The sequence below is a fragment of the Panthera tigris genome, chromosome C1 (assembly GCF_018350195.1).
Source record: "Panthera tigris isolate Pti1 chromosome C1, P.tigris_Pti1_mat1.1, whole genome shotgun sequence".
In the NCBI taxonomy this organism is placed as follows: domain Eukaryota; kingdom Metazoa; phylum Chordata; class Mammalia; order Carnivora; family Felidae; genus Panthera; species Panthera tigris.
In genome coordinates, this window is record NC_056667.1 from 211,320,053 (window position 1) to 211,335,141 (window position 15,089).

Below are 15,089 nucleotides of genomic sequence, written 5' to 3' on the forward strand. Positions count from 1 at the left end.
AAATTAGAATCGAGTCACACCAGCCATATTTCAAGTGTTCAACAGCCACTGTGGCCAGTGGCTACCAGACTGGACAGTAAAGACATAAAGTATCTTCATCATCACAGAAGGTTCTATTGGCAACCACAGCTTCTGCTGCCAATGATAAGTGAGAAGAGGCTTCTTCTAAAGCTGTGAGGTGAGGGTTTCACTGTCCCACCAGTGTCATGCCACTATCGTGTCATCAGCAACACCCCCATCACCTTTGCCCAGCACAACCCGAAATTGGTGAGCTGAGCAGTCTCCAAGCCAGAAATCGCAGAAGCTTTCTGAGCCGTGGAGCCACATTCGACATACAGATTTGGCAATGAAACCCGTGTTTTCGTGCACTCACAGAGTCCATCCCGACTGAATCCTCAACGCATCTCTCTGGGCAGGAGAGGTGCTGGCCGGGAGCTGGTTGAGCAAATAATGTTATCATGAGATTAATATTTAATGGTTTTCTGGTCCTACGCCAGGCACCCTGTGAAGAGTGGTCATGAAGTCGCCCACTGCACGTGTCCCCAAAACACACACGCTTCCTATAGCTCATCAGCGAGGGCACTAAGGAGCTGCAGAAGGGGCACAGAATGAGACAGGGGCAGGAAGTGCATGGGGAGCGCTATGCCTCAGGTCCACCCCATGGACACAGCTGACATTGTACTTGATTGTCTATAAACGGGTGCGCGTGTTGAACCCTGGCAGAGGAAGAGGAATGTGTCCTGTGATAACCACCCCCCCCCCCAGTTCCACTCTAACTTCCAGAGGCCTGACAACTAAGTGCCAGCTGGAGTGAGGTTGGTACATTCATATCCTGGAGGAGATAAAGGCCCCATTCGGCTCTTGGAGACCGCAGCCACTTCCTGGCCACTACCGGCCAGTGCCATTCTCCTGCGAGGTTGGATCTTGGGAGACTCCTGCTCAAACTCTAACTTGACCTGGCCAGGGGGATTTTAAAGGAGGACCAAGTTGAGTGGCTTCGAGGTCACCCCACGCCACTGCAGGACAGGTCAGCTGCTGCTCCCCTCCGCGCTGTGCCGGAGGCTCAGACATAGGCGGATCCTCGTGAAGTCACCTTGAGGCCAAGGCCAGGGCAGCAGGTGCAGACGGCCTCCCTGGGATTGCATGCTGAAGCTGCATTTTGCCAACATTCTGCCGGGCTGAAGCTGCAGACACGCTGGCGATGCTCAGGCAAGCTTGTCACCTGCTCCCGGCTGCCAGGCGGAGCTGGCGGGTGTCCCCGCTCTTGCATGGATGCTCTTTCAGCTGTGACTCCCCGGTCTCCTAGTGCACACCTCGGAGGGGGATGGGTGGGGGCGGGTAGAATGCTCAGGCACCGGCTGAGTACGCATTTCTGAGGATGGGGGATCGCCTTCCTGCCCCCCACGCCCTCAGCCTGTGTAGACGTGCCCAGGGGGCCTGCCCCCTCCCCTGCTGACACGGCTGACCCGTCCTGGGCCCGGCAAGGGTGCAGTAAGGATTAGGGCTAGGGTCTTTCTGCCCGGCCTTCTTAACAGACCTTCATTAGACCCTCACTTACCTAAAGTTCAAGTAAAACTGAGACGCTTGACCCTCATAGGAGCATGAGCCGTCACAGAGATCTACATCCCCAGTGCCCTGACAGGAACCAGCCCTGGTCAGGTAGACGCTGAAAGGGAACAGAATACCTCACCCAAAAATGCCACTTTGGCATGTGGACTATTTGAGCTGAAGGCAATCAAGACCCAAAATGTTCAGGAAAAGATTTTTACCTCTCCTTTAACTGCCTAGAAGAATTTAGATTGGGGACTTGGCCCAGAAAGAGAATCATTACCATATATATATCTATCTATATCTATCTATATATAGATATATATATCTATATATAGATAGATATAGATAGATATATATATATAGATATATATAGATATAGATAGATAGATATTTTTTTTAATTTTTTTTTTTATCTGCGAGACTCACCTGCATGGTAGGGCCAACATCTGATTACCAGACTTTTGCCTTCTCATCGTCCTGTGAGTTGCCCTCCTCCCCTTTGGAGCCCCCAGGCCCCTATCCCTTTCCTCAGCTCAGGACAACAAGTGAGCCTCAATTGCCTCCCATAAGGATGTAATTAAATTTCTTTTTCTCCCGTTAACCTGCCTTATGTAAATTTCGTCATTAGACCAGCGGAAGAACCCAGAAAGGAAGAAAGGAAAACGTTGCACCTCGACAACAAGGAAATGAAGTCCTAGCACAGGGGTGCCCTCGTGGTCATGCGGCAGCGGGGACCCAGCACAGGGGCTGCTCCACTGTCGGGCCCACAGCGCCCCCATCAGACGCAGTCTTGAAACCTTTCTGGCTCCAGCCTTGGTCCTCTCTGAGTCCCGGGGTCTCCTCCAACTTCTTTCCCCTTCACGGTCTTCCTCACATTGAAGATCTTTCTCCCTCTACTGGGATCCCCAGGAGCCCATACACTCTCCCCAGGCCCCACTTTCCTTGGAGCTCCGAAAACAACTGTTTCATGGGTGAAGAGAAAGGAAGGAAAGATGTAAAGGAAGACCAGTGGGGAAGGAAAAAAGACTTAGGGACAGGGGAAGAGAGGAGAGGAGGGGAAGGAGGAGTGGGTAGAAGGAGAAGGGAAGGAGGGGGAGGGGAAGGGGGAGGAGGATGGGGAGCAGGATGGGGAGGGGGACGAGAGAAGGGTTGAGGGGTAGGGTAGAGTGGGGCGAGAAGGATGGGGAGGGGAAGGAGGGAGGGGTTGAGGGAAGGAAGAAGGAAAGATAGCCTGAAAGATCGGGAGACTAGAGGAGAAAGGAGGTACCCGAAACCAGACCAAAATCACTCCTTTTTCTCCAAATCAACACTTTTCTGTCACTCTTCCTACCAAGTTCTGCTTGAGGGACCATGAGGAAGCAAATTGTTCCAGAAATCCCAGTTTCACTCTACATCTTCATTGAAAACCAGAGAAATCAGAAAAAGCCTATTTGTTTCATGATATTGTCGAGGGCATGGACACAGAGGAGGGAAAAATAATCTTGGCTTCCTGCCTTTTTTTTTTTTTTTAAGGTCTTTGTAGTTTCCTGTTAATTTAATCCCTGAACCTTCGCCATGTAAATAGCGCAGGTAAAGATAAACTTCACTGGCCCTGGACTCTGACCTTTGTTTAACACCCACCCCTTCTCTGATTCATTCTCCATCCCACCTCTGGAAGGCTTGGAATTGTTACCTGGAAGTTTAAAGCCGAAGAATAAATAGAATAAATGGCTCGCAGCAGAGCATGTTGGTTTTAGACAAGCCTGGCAAGACAGTCCAAAAATAAGAGCAATGCTCTAGTCAGCTGCTGTGTCTTCCTCTCTTCCTCAAAGAAGTGACCTCGCTGGGGTCCATTACCTGTCTATTCCCTAGGTAGGACTCCCACAGGCTGTCGCCTCTGCATTTCTATGCACCCAGGCTGTGCTTTGCTGGCCCTGCACTGTACCATTTACTCAGACAAGAGTGATTTAAGCAAATGATTTAATCCCTCTTACTCAGTATTGTTGAGCATCCCTGTATTTATTTCTTTTCTTGTTGGAGTGCTTCCTCTAACAGTGTTTTCAAAGGGTGGCTATTTGCGAGAAAACTTCCGACCCTTTAAATATCTGATAATTTAGCTAGAAATCTAAAATCTAGGTTCGAAGTTCTTTCTCTTTGATACTTTAAAAGTATTATTCAACTATCATCTTAAATGCAGTGGTGCTGTGAAGAAATCTGAAGTCAATCTGATGTTTGTTCCTTCCTCAGCCCTCTGCTATCCAGGTGCCTGGAATACAGATGTGATGGCTGGCGCGGATGCTGCTAGCTTGGATTATGAAGATGAGATGGGGGAATAGTGATCTGGATTGAAACCTGAGTCCTCAAGAACTAGTGATACAAAGCTACTATGTCGGCCATGAGCAGTCCACCCCCCGCACTTCTACAAAAGGGAAAAAATAAACTTTCATTGTGTTTGGAGTCTGTATTATCAGTAGCTGTTATTTGGAGTCTGTGTTATTAGTAGCTGAAATGAATCGTAATTCATGTCTTAATTAAATCTGATTAGTTTTCCCAGTGATTGATACTCACCTGGATATCAGCTACCCTGGAAGAGGCAAAAGCCTAAATTCTACCTTGTATCCCTCCTGGGGAGCTCAAAGAAGGGAGGGTGGCGGTGAGGACAAGGGAATTGCCTCTGGCATTACAGTGTAGACTGGGCTACCTCTAGGTCCCTCAGACCCCCCTCTGACCCTTACCAGGCACCTTGCTCAAGGGACTTCTAGGCACTCTCCCTTGGCCGCTACTCTTTTCATGAGCTAGGTCATGTGAGTGGAATGCCCTGACCCAGGCAGGGGGAAGAAGGGCCTGGACTTCGAGGGGCTGCCAGGTCCGGTTATGCTATGCTTCCGACTCCAGCCTGATGTTACCATTCCTGGCTAGCACAACTATTTTCTGCCTCAGAGCGCCAGGGCAGTGATGGCGATAACTGTGGGGCTGGGGCTGGGCAACGATCCATCCAAGCCGATGCGGGCAGAGAAAAGTACATGTTGTGAGACATTCACTCATCCTATCCCCTTCTAGGGCCCCCAGCCCTTACCTGCAAGGGATTGCTGTTTCCTTCCCACCCTCCATGACCCAACCACCTGGTGCCTCCAAGGAGGTAGGATTGGGGGGGGGGCGGGGAGAAGTTCTCATGGTTTGTGCGTTGCTTTCTTAATCCTCATCAACCCCCCTCTTGTTTCTGTGGCATCTTCAGGATTGTATTCACAGGAAGAGGCCAGCATCTCAAGTACGTGACCCTTTTGTCAGCTCTGCATTACTTTTCTCATAGCACCGATCACCATCTGAAGCTATTATTTATGCGTGTATTGTTTTCTCTCTCTCTCTCTCTCTCTCTCTCTACAAGTCCCCACTAGAACAGCCTATCCAGTAGGGTAAGCTGTCTCCCCAGCACCGGGCACAATACACGGCAGAGATGCTCAGTACATACAAGTTGAGGGACTGAATCACTGAGCTGGTGCTGGAACCCAACCCTGCTTCTGGCCCAGGGCTTCCAAATCTTGGGTTTTTCCCACCCAAGCCCCTGGATCTGTGCCCTGAACAAAGACCGTACACAATGAGAAGAACTTTCTATGAACTAGGCTCACAACAAAGATATGGGGTCCTTACTCCAAGCACTGGCTAAAACAACTGCTGAATAATTTCGACTTAGGGCAGGGCTGCTTGCACATCTTCAAATTCCCACTGCTTGCACACAGTAGGTGCTCAAAAAAGGTGTGTTTTATTGAATGGACATACAATTTCTCCGGGAGGAGATATTTCAGTATAATTATGGGGGGCGGCAGGAAATAGGGTAACTGAAGAGCACATTGGGGGTTATATGGTGAAGGAGAGAGCTGAGCATGAATATGCTAGTGACCGAAAGGGAGTCATCGGAAGTAAAGCACTGTCCACTGCCACAGCCATTAACCTCGTGCAGCTATTTACATTTCATTAAAACGAGATAAAATGTAAAATTCAGCTTCTCAGTTGCTAATAACAGCCACATGTGGCTTGTGACTACTGCATTGGACAGTACGGATCATATAAAATATTGTCATCATCAAAGAATGTTCCATTGGACGAAGCTGACCTAGACACTTAGAATGAAAGTAAATGCACCCCTGCTTCTAACTTGGCCTACTGACATCCCCTTGCCACCCCCTAAACCACCACTACCCCTGCCCAGATCACAGCACCATCAGTGCCCATATCTGCCTTCTTAAGCTTTCTGCTCCACGGGGAGTAAAGCTGTCGGCCTTCTTAGTTTTCACCTCCTTCCCCCCAGCACCTGGGGCACTGCCCTGTGGACGATAAGTATTTGTTGCAATAATGAACCCTCAATTAGCTTTTGTTAAATGCTAAGACCCAAAAGGTGAGTTAAGTGACAGAAGCGAAGAAATCCCCCTTTCCATTCTTTTCTCACCTCCCTACCCCATTGTCTGCTTTCCGTCTCTGGTGCCCCCCCCCCCCCACCCCTCCATCATCTCTAAAGCGGCATAGTTAGAGGAAGGTTAATTGTCAGGCTCAGGTGATGATCTCATGGCCAGGGGACGGAGCCTGGAATCAAGCTCCACACTGACAGTGTGGAACCTTCTTGGGATTCTCTCTCTCTCCCTCTTTCTCTCTTTCTGTCTGTCTGTCTCTCTCTCTCTCTCTCTCTCTCTCTCTCTCAAAATAAATAAAAATACACATTAGGGGGGAAAAAAAGAAGTATCTGTTCCAGGTCTCAAACCGATCTAACTTGTGAAGGTGTATTTGTTCACATAATTTTCGGTCTTCCTTCACCCTCGGCTGCCCTGTTCCTAGTATGTGCTCAATTTGTGTTTGTTGAATGGATGGATGAATCGGTGCCTGGATACCCGGCCGGCCGGCTCGGTGTCCCCGCGTTGCCACAGACACTGCGGGAGGAGCCGCCCTTAGAGCCCTGGGGGGAGAGCCCCAGCCGCGCCCCCCTCCCTACCCCCCCCCCCCCAGCAGCCGGCTGCGGCACGGAAAACGCGGCCCGCGGGCCGGGGGTCGGGCGGAGCTTGGCCCTCGGGGGCGTGTCCTACTGGGCCCGGGCGCCGGCGCCTGGAGAGGGGCGCTTCTGGCGCGCCCTGGCCCCGGCGGCCGCAGAGGACGCGCGGCGGCGAGCATGGAGCGCGAGCTGGAGGAGCTGGCGGCGCGGGCCCCGCGCCCGGCCGAGCCGCCCTTCCAGGCGCTGGTGGAGGCGGCGGGCGGCCGCGGGCAGGTGCTGCTGGTGGGCGAGCTGTGGGAGCGCGAGCAGAGCCGCGCACTGCTGCGGGACTTCGCCCGGGCCGTGTTCCCGCCGGAGCCAGGCGCGGGCAAGCCCGGCGGCGCGGGGCCCGGGGCGCCGGGGGCCGGGGCGCCGGGGGCGCAGAGGCCGCCCGGGACGGCGGCGGCGCGCGCCATCCGCTCGCCGCTCGTCTTCGTGCTGTGCCGCGCGTCCTCGCTGACCGCCCGCGAGCCGCGGCGCCGCCTGCGGGAGATGCTGCGGGACGTGCGCGGCCGGCGGCGGGCCGGCGCGGCGCTGGTCGGGGTGCTGGTGGCCGAGGCCGGGCCCGAGGACGCGGTGGCGCCGGGGCTGCGGCTCCTGGAGGCGCTCCTGCGCGCGGTGTTCGGCCGCCAGGCGGGGGGCCCGGTGCAGGCGGCCGCCTACCGCCCCGGCCACCCGGCCTCCAGCTTGGCCGTCCAGGCGGCCGCCTGCAGAGCGCTGCAAGCTGCGGGGCCCGCGCGTGCAGGTGAGACTACGAGGCCCGGGAGCGGGCGGGCGGGCGGCGTCGGGGGGTGGGGGGGAAGACCCCCCCAAGTTGGAACTCTTTAGGCCGGCTTCCCTCCTGGTGCACCACAGTAAACTGAGGCCGGGAGAGAGGGGAGGTCCTAGCACTAGGTCTTCCAGCTAGCGCAGTGGGCCCTGGGCACCGGGTCCAGTCTGTTCCGGAAGGATCCAGAGAGCCTTAGAGATGCAGGAGGGCTTGGAAAAGCCGAGCGGGCAAGCTCAAGGCAGGGGAAGTTGGTGGAGAGAAGACTGGATTGGGCTGGGAGCTGGGGGGAGGGAGAGGAGGTGAGAAAGCCTCAGGATGCCCAAGTTTAAAGGTGGGGAGGGGAACAGACCCGGGACCAAGGGCTTGGCGGTGCGCGGAGCTTCTAGGACGCTGTGCAGCTAGAGATGCGACGGGGACGGGGAGGCTCGGTGCAGAAGCGCCAGGGGCTTATCATAGGAATAAGGAAAGGAATAGACGCCAAGACTTGGAGGTAGGGGGACAGGGTGTGAGGGACTGAGGGCCCAGAATTTTCTAATCCTCCTTGGCTACCCACTCTGTGCGCACCCACTGCTGTGTTTCTATGTTCTCCTGAAGTGGGAGGAGGGGAGTGAGGGGCTTTTCCCAGCCTGGGTGACGACGCTGGGGGCAGTGTCAGAATCTACTCCACCAACAAGAGCTTTTCTGTATCTCAGGATTAAAGTACAGACATTAAGTGTAGCTGGATCCGGCAAAGCTGAGAGGTGGCAGGATTGTTCTTTGCGTTCCCAGATCCCTCCCCACCCTCACTTTTCCAGCATCTGCTGCCCCCCAAGCCCTCCAGCCTTCCCTTCTTGCTAAAGAGTTAATGAAGACAGAGACTGTGTTCTGCTTCCCTGGGCACTGGTGTGTTAACCAGAAACTGGGAGATGCCAGGCTTGCAGGGGAGCCTTTTCCAGCAAGGAGACCTGGGACCTCTGACGGCACAAATGTCACAGACCTACCAGCTAGCCTGGCCTGCCTGGGTGAAGGCCGTGCAGCTCAGCCTTAGAGCCTGCCCCAACCTCCCCCCACATGCCTGCAACCCTTTTCTCTCGAATCTGTGAGCAAGCCAGCTAAATTTGAAACTCTGCAAAGCAGTATCCTGAAAGACGTGGGGAATGTCCTGAGGTGGGTTATTATTGTGATTGTGGATGCCAGCTTCTTCACTGACCTGGCCCCATGGGGCAGAGGAGGGAATTTACACAACCAAATATTCTGTGCTTAATGAGCTGGTGCCTAGAAAATTCTGAGTTCTCAGTCTCTTAGCCCTCTTCCATTCTCCAGAAGCAACTTTTAATTCCCCGGAGCCAAGCGTGCTCTGGCCTCCTAAGTTTTTGTACACATTACAGTTGCCTTGAATGCAGTTGCCTCGAATGAAAGCCATTTTTCCCATCCTCCTCTTGACCTGACCAATCCCATCTCATCTTTTGGGACTGGACTTCCTCTTCCAGGAAGCCTTCCCCAACCCTCCCTACTCCCCCTTGTAAATTTGCAAGTGAAATCCCAGAACTCTTAACCGGGTGGTTTTGTCACTTTCCCTCCTAAGTGACATTATATTCCCATTTCCCAACACCCTGCCTGGCCTGCAGAATCCTTGCCTCCTATCAACACTTAAGAAAATTTTTTTTTTTTAACGTTTATTTATTTTTGAGACAGAGAGAGACAGAGCACGAACGGGGGAGGGTCAGAGAGAGGGAGACACAGAATCTGAGCTGTCAGCACAGAGCCCGATGCAGGGCTCGAACTCACAGACTACGAAATCATGACCCGAGCGGAAGTCGTCCACTTAACCAACTGAGCCACCCAGGTGCCCCAACACTTAAGAAATTTTAACACTCTGCAAGGGAATCATTCTCTACTGCTTAAACTCGTTTCTACTTTTTTAAAAACATACTAAACAACAATGAAACCTTTCATGACCAAAAGTCATGAGTGTGGTTGTAACTCATTGTCCCCTGGTTTCTTCAGGGTTCTTGCAGTGGGTGGCACCATGGCTTCCTTTGCTACGGTTTTGCTGGCAGCTGGGTCTGGCTTTTTAAAGTTTTCCAGTCTGTTTCCTCCCTGCCTGATGGTTATTACACTTTCAGGTTGCCTGCCTTTTGGAAGTGACCTTTTACCTAGTTTATGTTTAGTTCAAATCCTAATCCAACTAAGCATCCCGTCTCGTTAGGAGAGGGTACAAATTAAGAGTAAATAGATCCCGAGTAAGGATTTATGAACAGGACATTTTGTGTCCCAATTGGCTTTCTCCAGAGAGTTGGGACTCTCTGGGACTGAGGTGCTACTATATAATAAGGAAACTAGACTCAACATGTAATTGTTTTATTGTAATTATCAAAAGAGATTAAATCTGTTCCCATTAAGAAATAGTTTGAACTAAACCCAGGGGGAGAATTTCTGCTCTTTGAGTATTTTCTTTGGTGCTATGGAATTGTTAGTTTCATGGCAGTTGTGTTACACAGTTTCCCAGGCACGATACCCACATCATAGGGTTTTGAAAAGATAAAATAACATAATATATATAAAGCAATCTTTGGTGGGGGGGGGGCTCAATTTTTTAAGTATAAAAGGTCCACCCCATTTTATAAATCAAAATCCCTGTGTTTTTAATCAAACAGTTGAAACTAGGGCAGTTGATGATTGAAGCTCTTGGTTTGCTGAACAGACAATCTCTCAGTCCTGTCAAGCACACTCACCTGCTGCCTCTGGGACTTTGTGTTCTCTCTAGTGGCAGGAGCCTGGGAGAGACCCGGCCTCCCAGCACTGCTGGCGTGCTTTTCTTGGGGTCCCTGGAGCCGGGGGAAGGACCCAGATGCCACCTCCCCCAGTGACCCAGCTCAGGGTGAGTGTGCTGCCTTCCTGGCCTTCTGGACCTTGAGGGCCAGGTGCTTGGGATTATGGGAATGGTCATGTGCTCACAGGGACCTGAGGGATAGAGTGGACCAACATCCATGGAGCACCCGCCATGTGCGGGGCGTGGAGGTGAGTGATGTGAGGTGCCCCTGCCACTGGGCGAGGCACACAGGCTCCCCAGCAGGGCTCTAGCCCTGTGGGTCTCTGACTAATGAAGGCAGTTGGTGTGGGCAGGGCTGCCCTGCAGGTGCCTGCCAGGTCCATAGCGGGGCACTTGGAGCCAGACGCATTCCATCTTCCCTGAGGATCCGGGGAGTATCAGGAACGAGTGACCAGGCAGCTAGGGGTTGGAGATCGTCCCAGGCGGAAATGGTAAGACTTACAGAGGAAGTACTGTGAACGAAGGCTTGACGGCATGATGTCATGCTCCAAAAAGGAGTCCCTTGTCGGGAGAACTGGGGGTGAGGTATGGGAGACTGGTTAGGGCTAAGGCTGAAGAGGAGAGTTTAGATCAAATTGGGACCCTGGACCCAAGTGTCTGGGGAATAGTGAGCCGCTGGTCATTCTGAGCGGGGGTGTCCAGATTAGAGGTGTTTGGGAGAGGTGGCAGACTGCGGAGCAGGGAGAGACAAGAGGCAGAACCAGTTAGCAGGGGACCGCCCGGTCCTAGGAGGAACAATGGGCAGCCTGGACCCAATGCTGGCAGTTTGGGAACGGAGAGGAAGGAACTCAGCCTGAAGCCATTTTTAGGGTAGGATCATCAGGCCACTAATAGGAGAAGGGGAGGGAAGAAAGTCCTGCGAAGTCCCCAGAAGCACTCTGTAGGCATTGAGGCTGTTGTGACAGAGACAAGAAGTACCGGGGGAGTTAAGTTGTAACCAGCCGAATGTATGTGGCCTGCACCCCCAAAGTGTTCTGAACAGTACAGCTCTGTTACAGAAACGGGCAATGTTTTATTTACTTTTTAAAGAATTTTTTTAATGTTTATTTGTTTTTGAGAACGAAGGAGGGGCTGAGGGAGAAGGGGACAGAGGATCCGAAGCGGGCTCCGCACCGTCAGCGGAGAGCCCCTATATGTGGGGCTCGAACTCACGAACGTGAGATCATGACCTGAGCCAAAGTGGGACGCTTAACTGACTGAGCCACCCAGGCGCCCCCGGGGGCAAATGTTCTTTATGTTCAAAAAAAATCATAAATCAAATCAAAAATCAGAAGGTGAGGTATCAGCCTTCTACTGGCACGTAACAAGTTACCATAAACTTAGTGGCTTAACACAATGCCCATGAATTCTTCTTGATTTCCATGGGTTAAGCCTGAGCAGGGCTTAGCTGGGCCTTCCGTTCAGGGTCTCATAAAGCTGCATCAGAGTGTCTGCCGGGCTGCAGTCCTTTCTGGAGCCCGAGTCCTTCAAGCTCACTTCGTTGTGAACAGAATTCACTTCTTTGCTGCTGTAGGACTGAGGCCCCTGCCTTGTTGGTGGCTGTTAGCTGGGGCTGTTCTCTGCTCTGACAGTCACACCTCTACACATCTCTCAACACAACAATTGCTTCTTCAATTAGCAGGAGACTTTCTAGTCTCCTGTTATGTCACTTAATCATCAAATGTCACCTTTGTCATATACGGTACCCTAATCAAGGGATTCACAGGTCCCACCCACACTCAGAGAAGGGGATTATTCAGGATGGATACACCAAGGAATGGAAATCTTAAGGGTCATCTTAGAATTCTGCCTATCACAGGTGAAAGCTCAAAAAAAATTGAAAAAGCAAAACAAGTATTTAAGTCATTTGCTTAATTCTGCCACTTAAAAGTAACTATAATCTGCATTTTGGTGTAGACCATTCTATTCATTGATCCACTTGTGTTATAGAAATTTTAATAAATATACTTCTATATAATATATGCATCATCTGCAAAATGCATCAGATATTTAAAACATTTAATTACAAAAATGTTCACTTCAACTTTTCAATCATCATTTTGGATATTTTTGGGAACCAAAGGAAAAAAATAATAAAGCAAAGGAATCCAAAACAATTTTACATAGATCTTGTACAACTTCCCCCTCTGTAGCATATAACAAATTTTTTTAGTGTTTTTCAATTTATTATTTTTATTTTTGAGAGAAAGCACGCACAGCATGTGCATGGGTAGAGGAGGGCAAGAGAGAGAGAGAGAGAGAGAGAGAGAGAGAGAGAGAGAGAGAATCTCAAGCAGCCTCCACGCTCATTCCAGAGTCTGATGCAGGGCTCGATCCCACGACCCTGGGTTCATGACCTAAGGTGAAATCAAGAGTTGGATGCTCAACTGACTGAGCCACCCGGGCATCCCAACAAATTTTTTTAAGTTCTGTTTGGTTAAGTAATCTCTACACCCCACTTGGTATTCAAACTTATGACTCTAAGATCAAGAGTCACATGCTCTTCTTTTTTTTTTTTAAGTATATTTATTTATTTTGAGAGAGAGAGGGAGGGAGGAGCAGAGAGAAAGGGAGAGAGAGAATCCCAAGAAAGCTCTGTGCTGAGAGTACAGAGCCTGATGTGGGGCTCAAACCCACAAACCGCAAGATCATGACCTGAGCCGAAACCAAGAGTCGATGTTTAACTGACTGAGCCACCCAGGTGTCTCTGTAGCATATAACAAATTATTTAATCTCAAGTAGAAGCAAATGTATTAAAATGAAAATTGCACTCATGGACTATGTGTAGGCAATGATATAACATATATAATAAATGTAGGATTATACAGACAGACATTTATACATACTGTTTTGCAATTAGCTTCCTTCACAATAACATATGGTGACTGCAGTATTCCACGGCAATGATTGCATATCAACGATACCTTTTCTCTTTTGAGGGGATGGTGTGTAATTGTAGATTCACATGCAGTTGTAAGAAATCATACAAAGAGATCTTGTGTACTTGGCCCAGTTTCCCCCAATGGTAACATCTTGTGTGAAACTATTGGATAATATTACCACTGGGATATTGACATTGAAACAATCCACAGATCCTCCTCAGAGTTCCCCAGTTTTACTTGTATTTGTGTGTGTGTGTGTGTGTGTGTGTGTGTGTGTGTGTGTGTTTAGTTCTATGGAATTTTATGTATCTTTTTTTTAAGGTTTATTTCTTTCTTTTGAGAGAGAGAGCGTGCACATGTGTGCATGCAGGGGAGTGGCAAGGGCAGAGAGAGAGGGGGAGAGAGAATCCCAAGCAGGCTCTGCGCTGACAGTGGCGAGCCCGACTGGGCTCGAACTCACGAACCGTGAGATCGTGACCTGAGTTGAAGTCAGATGCTCAGCCGACTGAGCCACCCAGGCACCTGCCCCGTGCATCATTTTTAATGCCTGAATCCCATCCTGTGGGTGAGCCATGGTTACCCCATCCCGTGGTTGCACATCTAATCGGTATGTTTGCTTTCAGCTGCAGGCAGAGAAAGCAAGCATAGCAGCACAGGCATTCAGTATCTCACCTAAAAGACGGTCTAGTGGTAGAGTCAGCTTCAGAGCTGGTCGATTCAGGGGCCCAGATTCTTTCCTTCTCTCCGCTGGGTTGCCCTCACTCTTGTTTCATCCTTGGGTTGGTAGCAAGACGGCCGCAGCAGCTCCACTAATTATCCCTAATTATCTCCATAGGATAAAATCCTAGAAGTGGAATTCATGGGTCAAAGGGTATGTACATTTTTAAGGTTTTTGATATGTATTTCACTGTGGTTTTTAAGTAGATATTTGCTGAAGCCAACTCTCTCCCTTTCACTCCTAGCTTATTCACTCCCAAACTTGACCTTCTGATTGGGTGGTTCCTGCTCTTGTGTTCCAGATCACCTCCAGGACCCTGAGGAGGAGCTGGCCCTGACAGACGTGTTTCCCAATGGAGACTGTGAGGACCCCAGAAAGGGGCTGAGAGCCTGTGATGGATTTGTCCACGCTCCGGCTGAGCCCGCTGCAGACTCAAGATGAAGGCCGGACACCCGGACTGCCTGGGCTCGAACCTGCACTCTGGGGACTGGCGCCTTCTCACTGAGCCCCCTTGCCTCCATGGTGACCTTGGAATGGTGGTAACCACAAAGGCCCCTGCTGCCAGGGGGCTGCCGCATTGAGCCAGCTGGGAAAACTTATTTTCCTGGAACCTGCCCCCACCTCATAATTTGCTCAATCTCTGATCACAGTGAGGTTATTTGTTCTTTCTGTACCTCAGTTTCTCTGTACCATTGGGACAGATGGCTGTCTCCTTTGAGGCTCTGTGGTGCTGTGGCAGCCTGTGGTGTGTTTGCATGAGCATCCATCGTTTCAAGTGCGACTGGAAAGAACTCTGGACCAGAAGTCATCAGATCTGGGGGGAGTGGTCTTAGACATGTCACTGAACCTTTGTGGCTTCTGTTTCTCAAATACATGAGGGGACTACCAGCCCAGGGGCTCTCACCCAAGGGCCAGGCTGCTGCTCCAGGCAGCATTGGAAACTTTGAGTGTGTGTGTGTGTGTGTGTGTGTTGGGAGGGTTACTGTAACTATGAGGTGCCCTTGGCACTTAGTGGTTATTTTACAACGTACAGGACAATCTCAAACAGCCAATTATTGTTCCATCCAAATTGCTCATCATGGCAACCTTGAGAAACTCTGGATGAGCCAATCCCTTCTCCCTGTGAAATTCTAGGAAGAGTCCCCTGGAGCAGAGAGGGTTGGGCTTCCCAAGACCCTGGCTCCCAGAGCAAGCCAAAATAAAGACTGCATTGCTGCCCTGGGGGCCTATTGGGCCAGAGACAAGACATCCGAGTACTTTGCATGCCCTCTCTCTTCCTCATGTTGACATTGATCTGTGCCAAAGCCTTTGAGAATAAGAATGCTAGGAATGGCCCACAGCACCAAACAAGGAAAGGTAGGAATAAAGACATGGGACTTTCT

At 50.8% G+C, this 15,089-nt stretch overlaps 1 protein-coding gene across 1 annotated transcript; it reads left to right on the top strand.

Annotated features, from left to right (window-relative positions):
* Positions 1 to 6,658: 6,658 nt before the first annotated feature.
* CC1H2orf72 (chromosome C1 C2orf72 homolog) lies at positions 6,659 to 14,319 on the top strand. The gene is made up of 3 exons (XM_042997712.1): positions 6,659 to 7,292; positions 10,063 to 10,176; positions 14,009 to 14,319. The coding sequence occupies exons 1-3, from the start codon at positions 6,686 to 6,688 to the stop codon at positions 14,146 to 14,148; spliced, it is 861 nt and encodes a 286-aa protein (XP_042853646.1). The 5' UTR covers positions 6,659 to 6,685; the 3' UTR covers positions 14,149 to 14,319.
* The last annotated feature ends 770 nt before the right edge of the window (positions 14,320 to 15,089 follow it).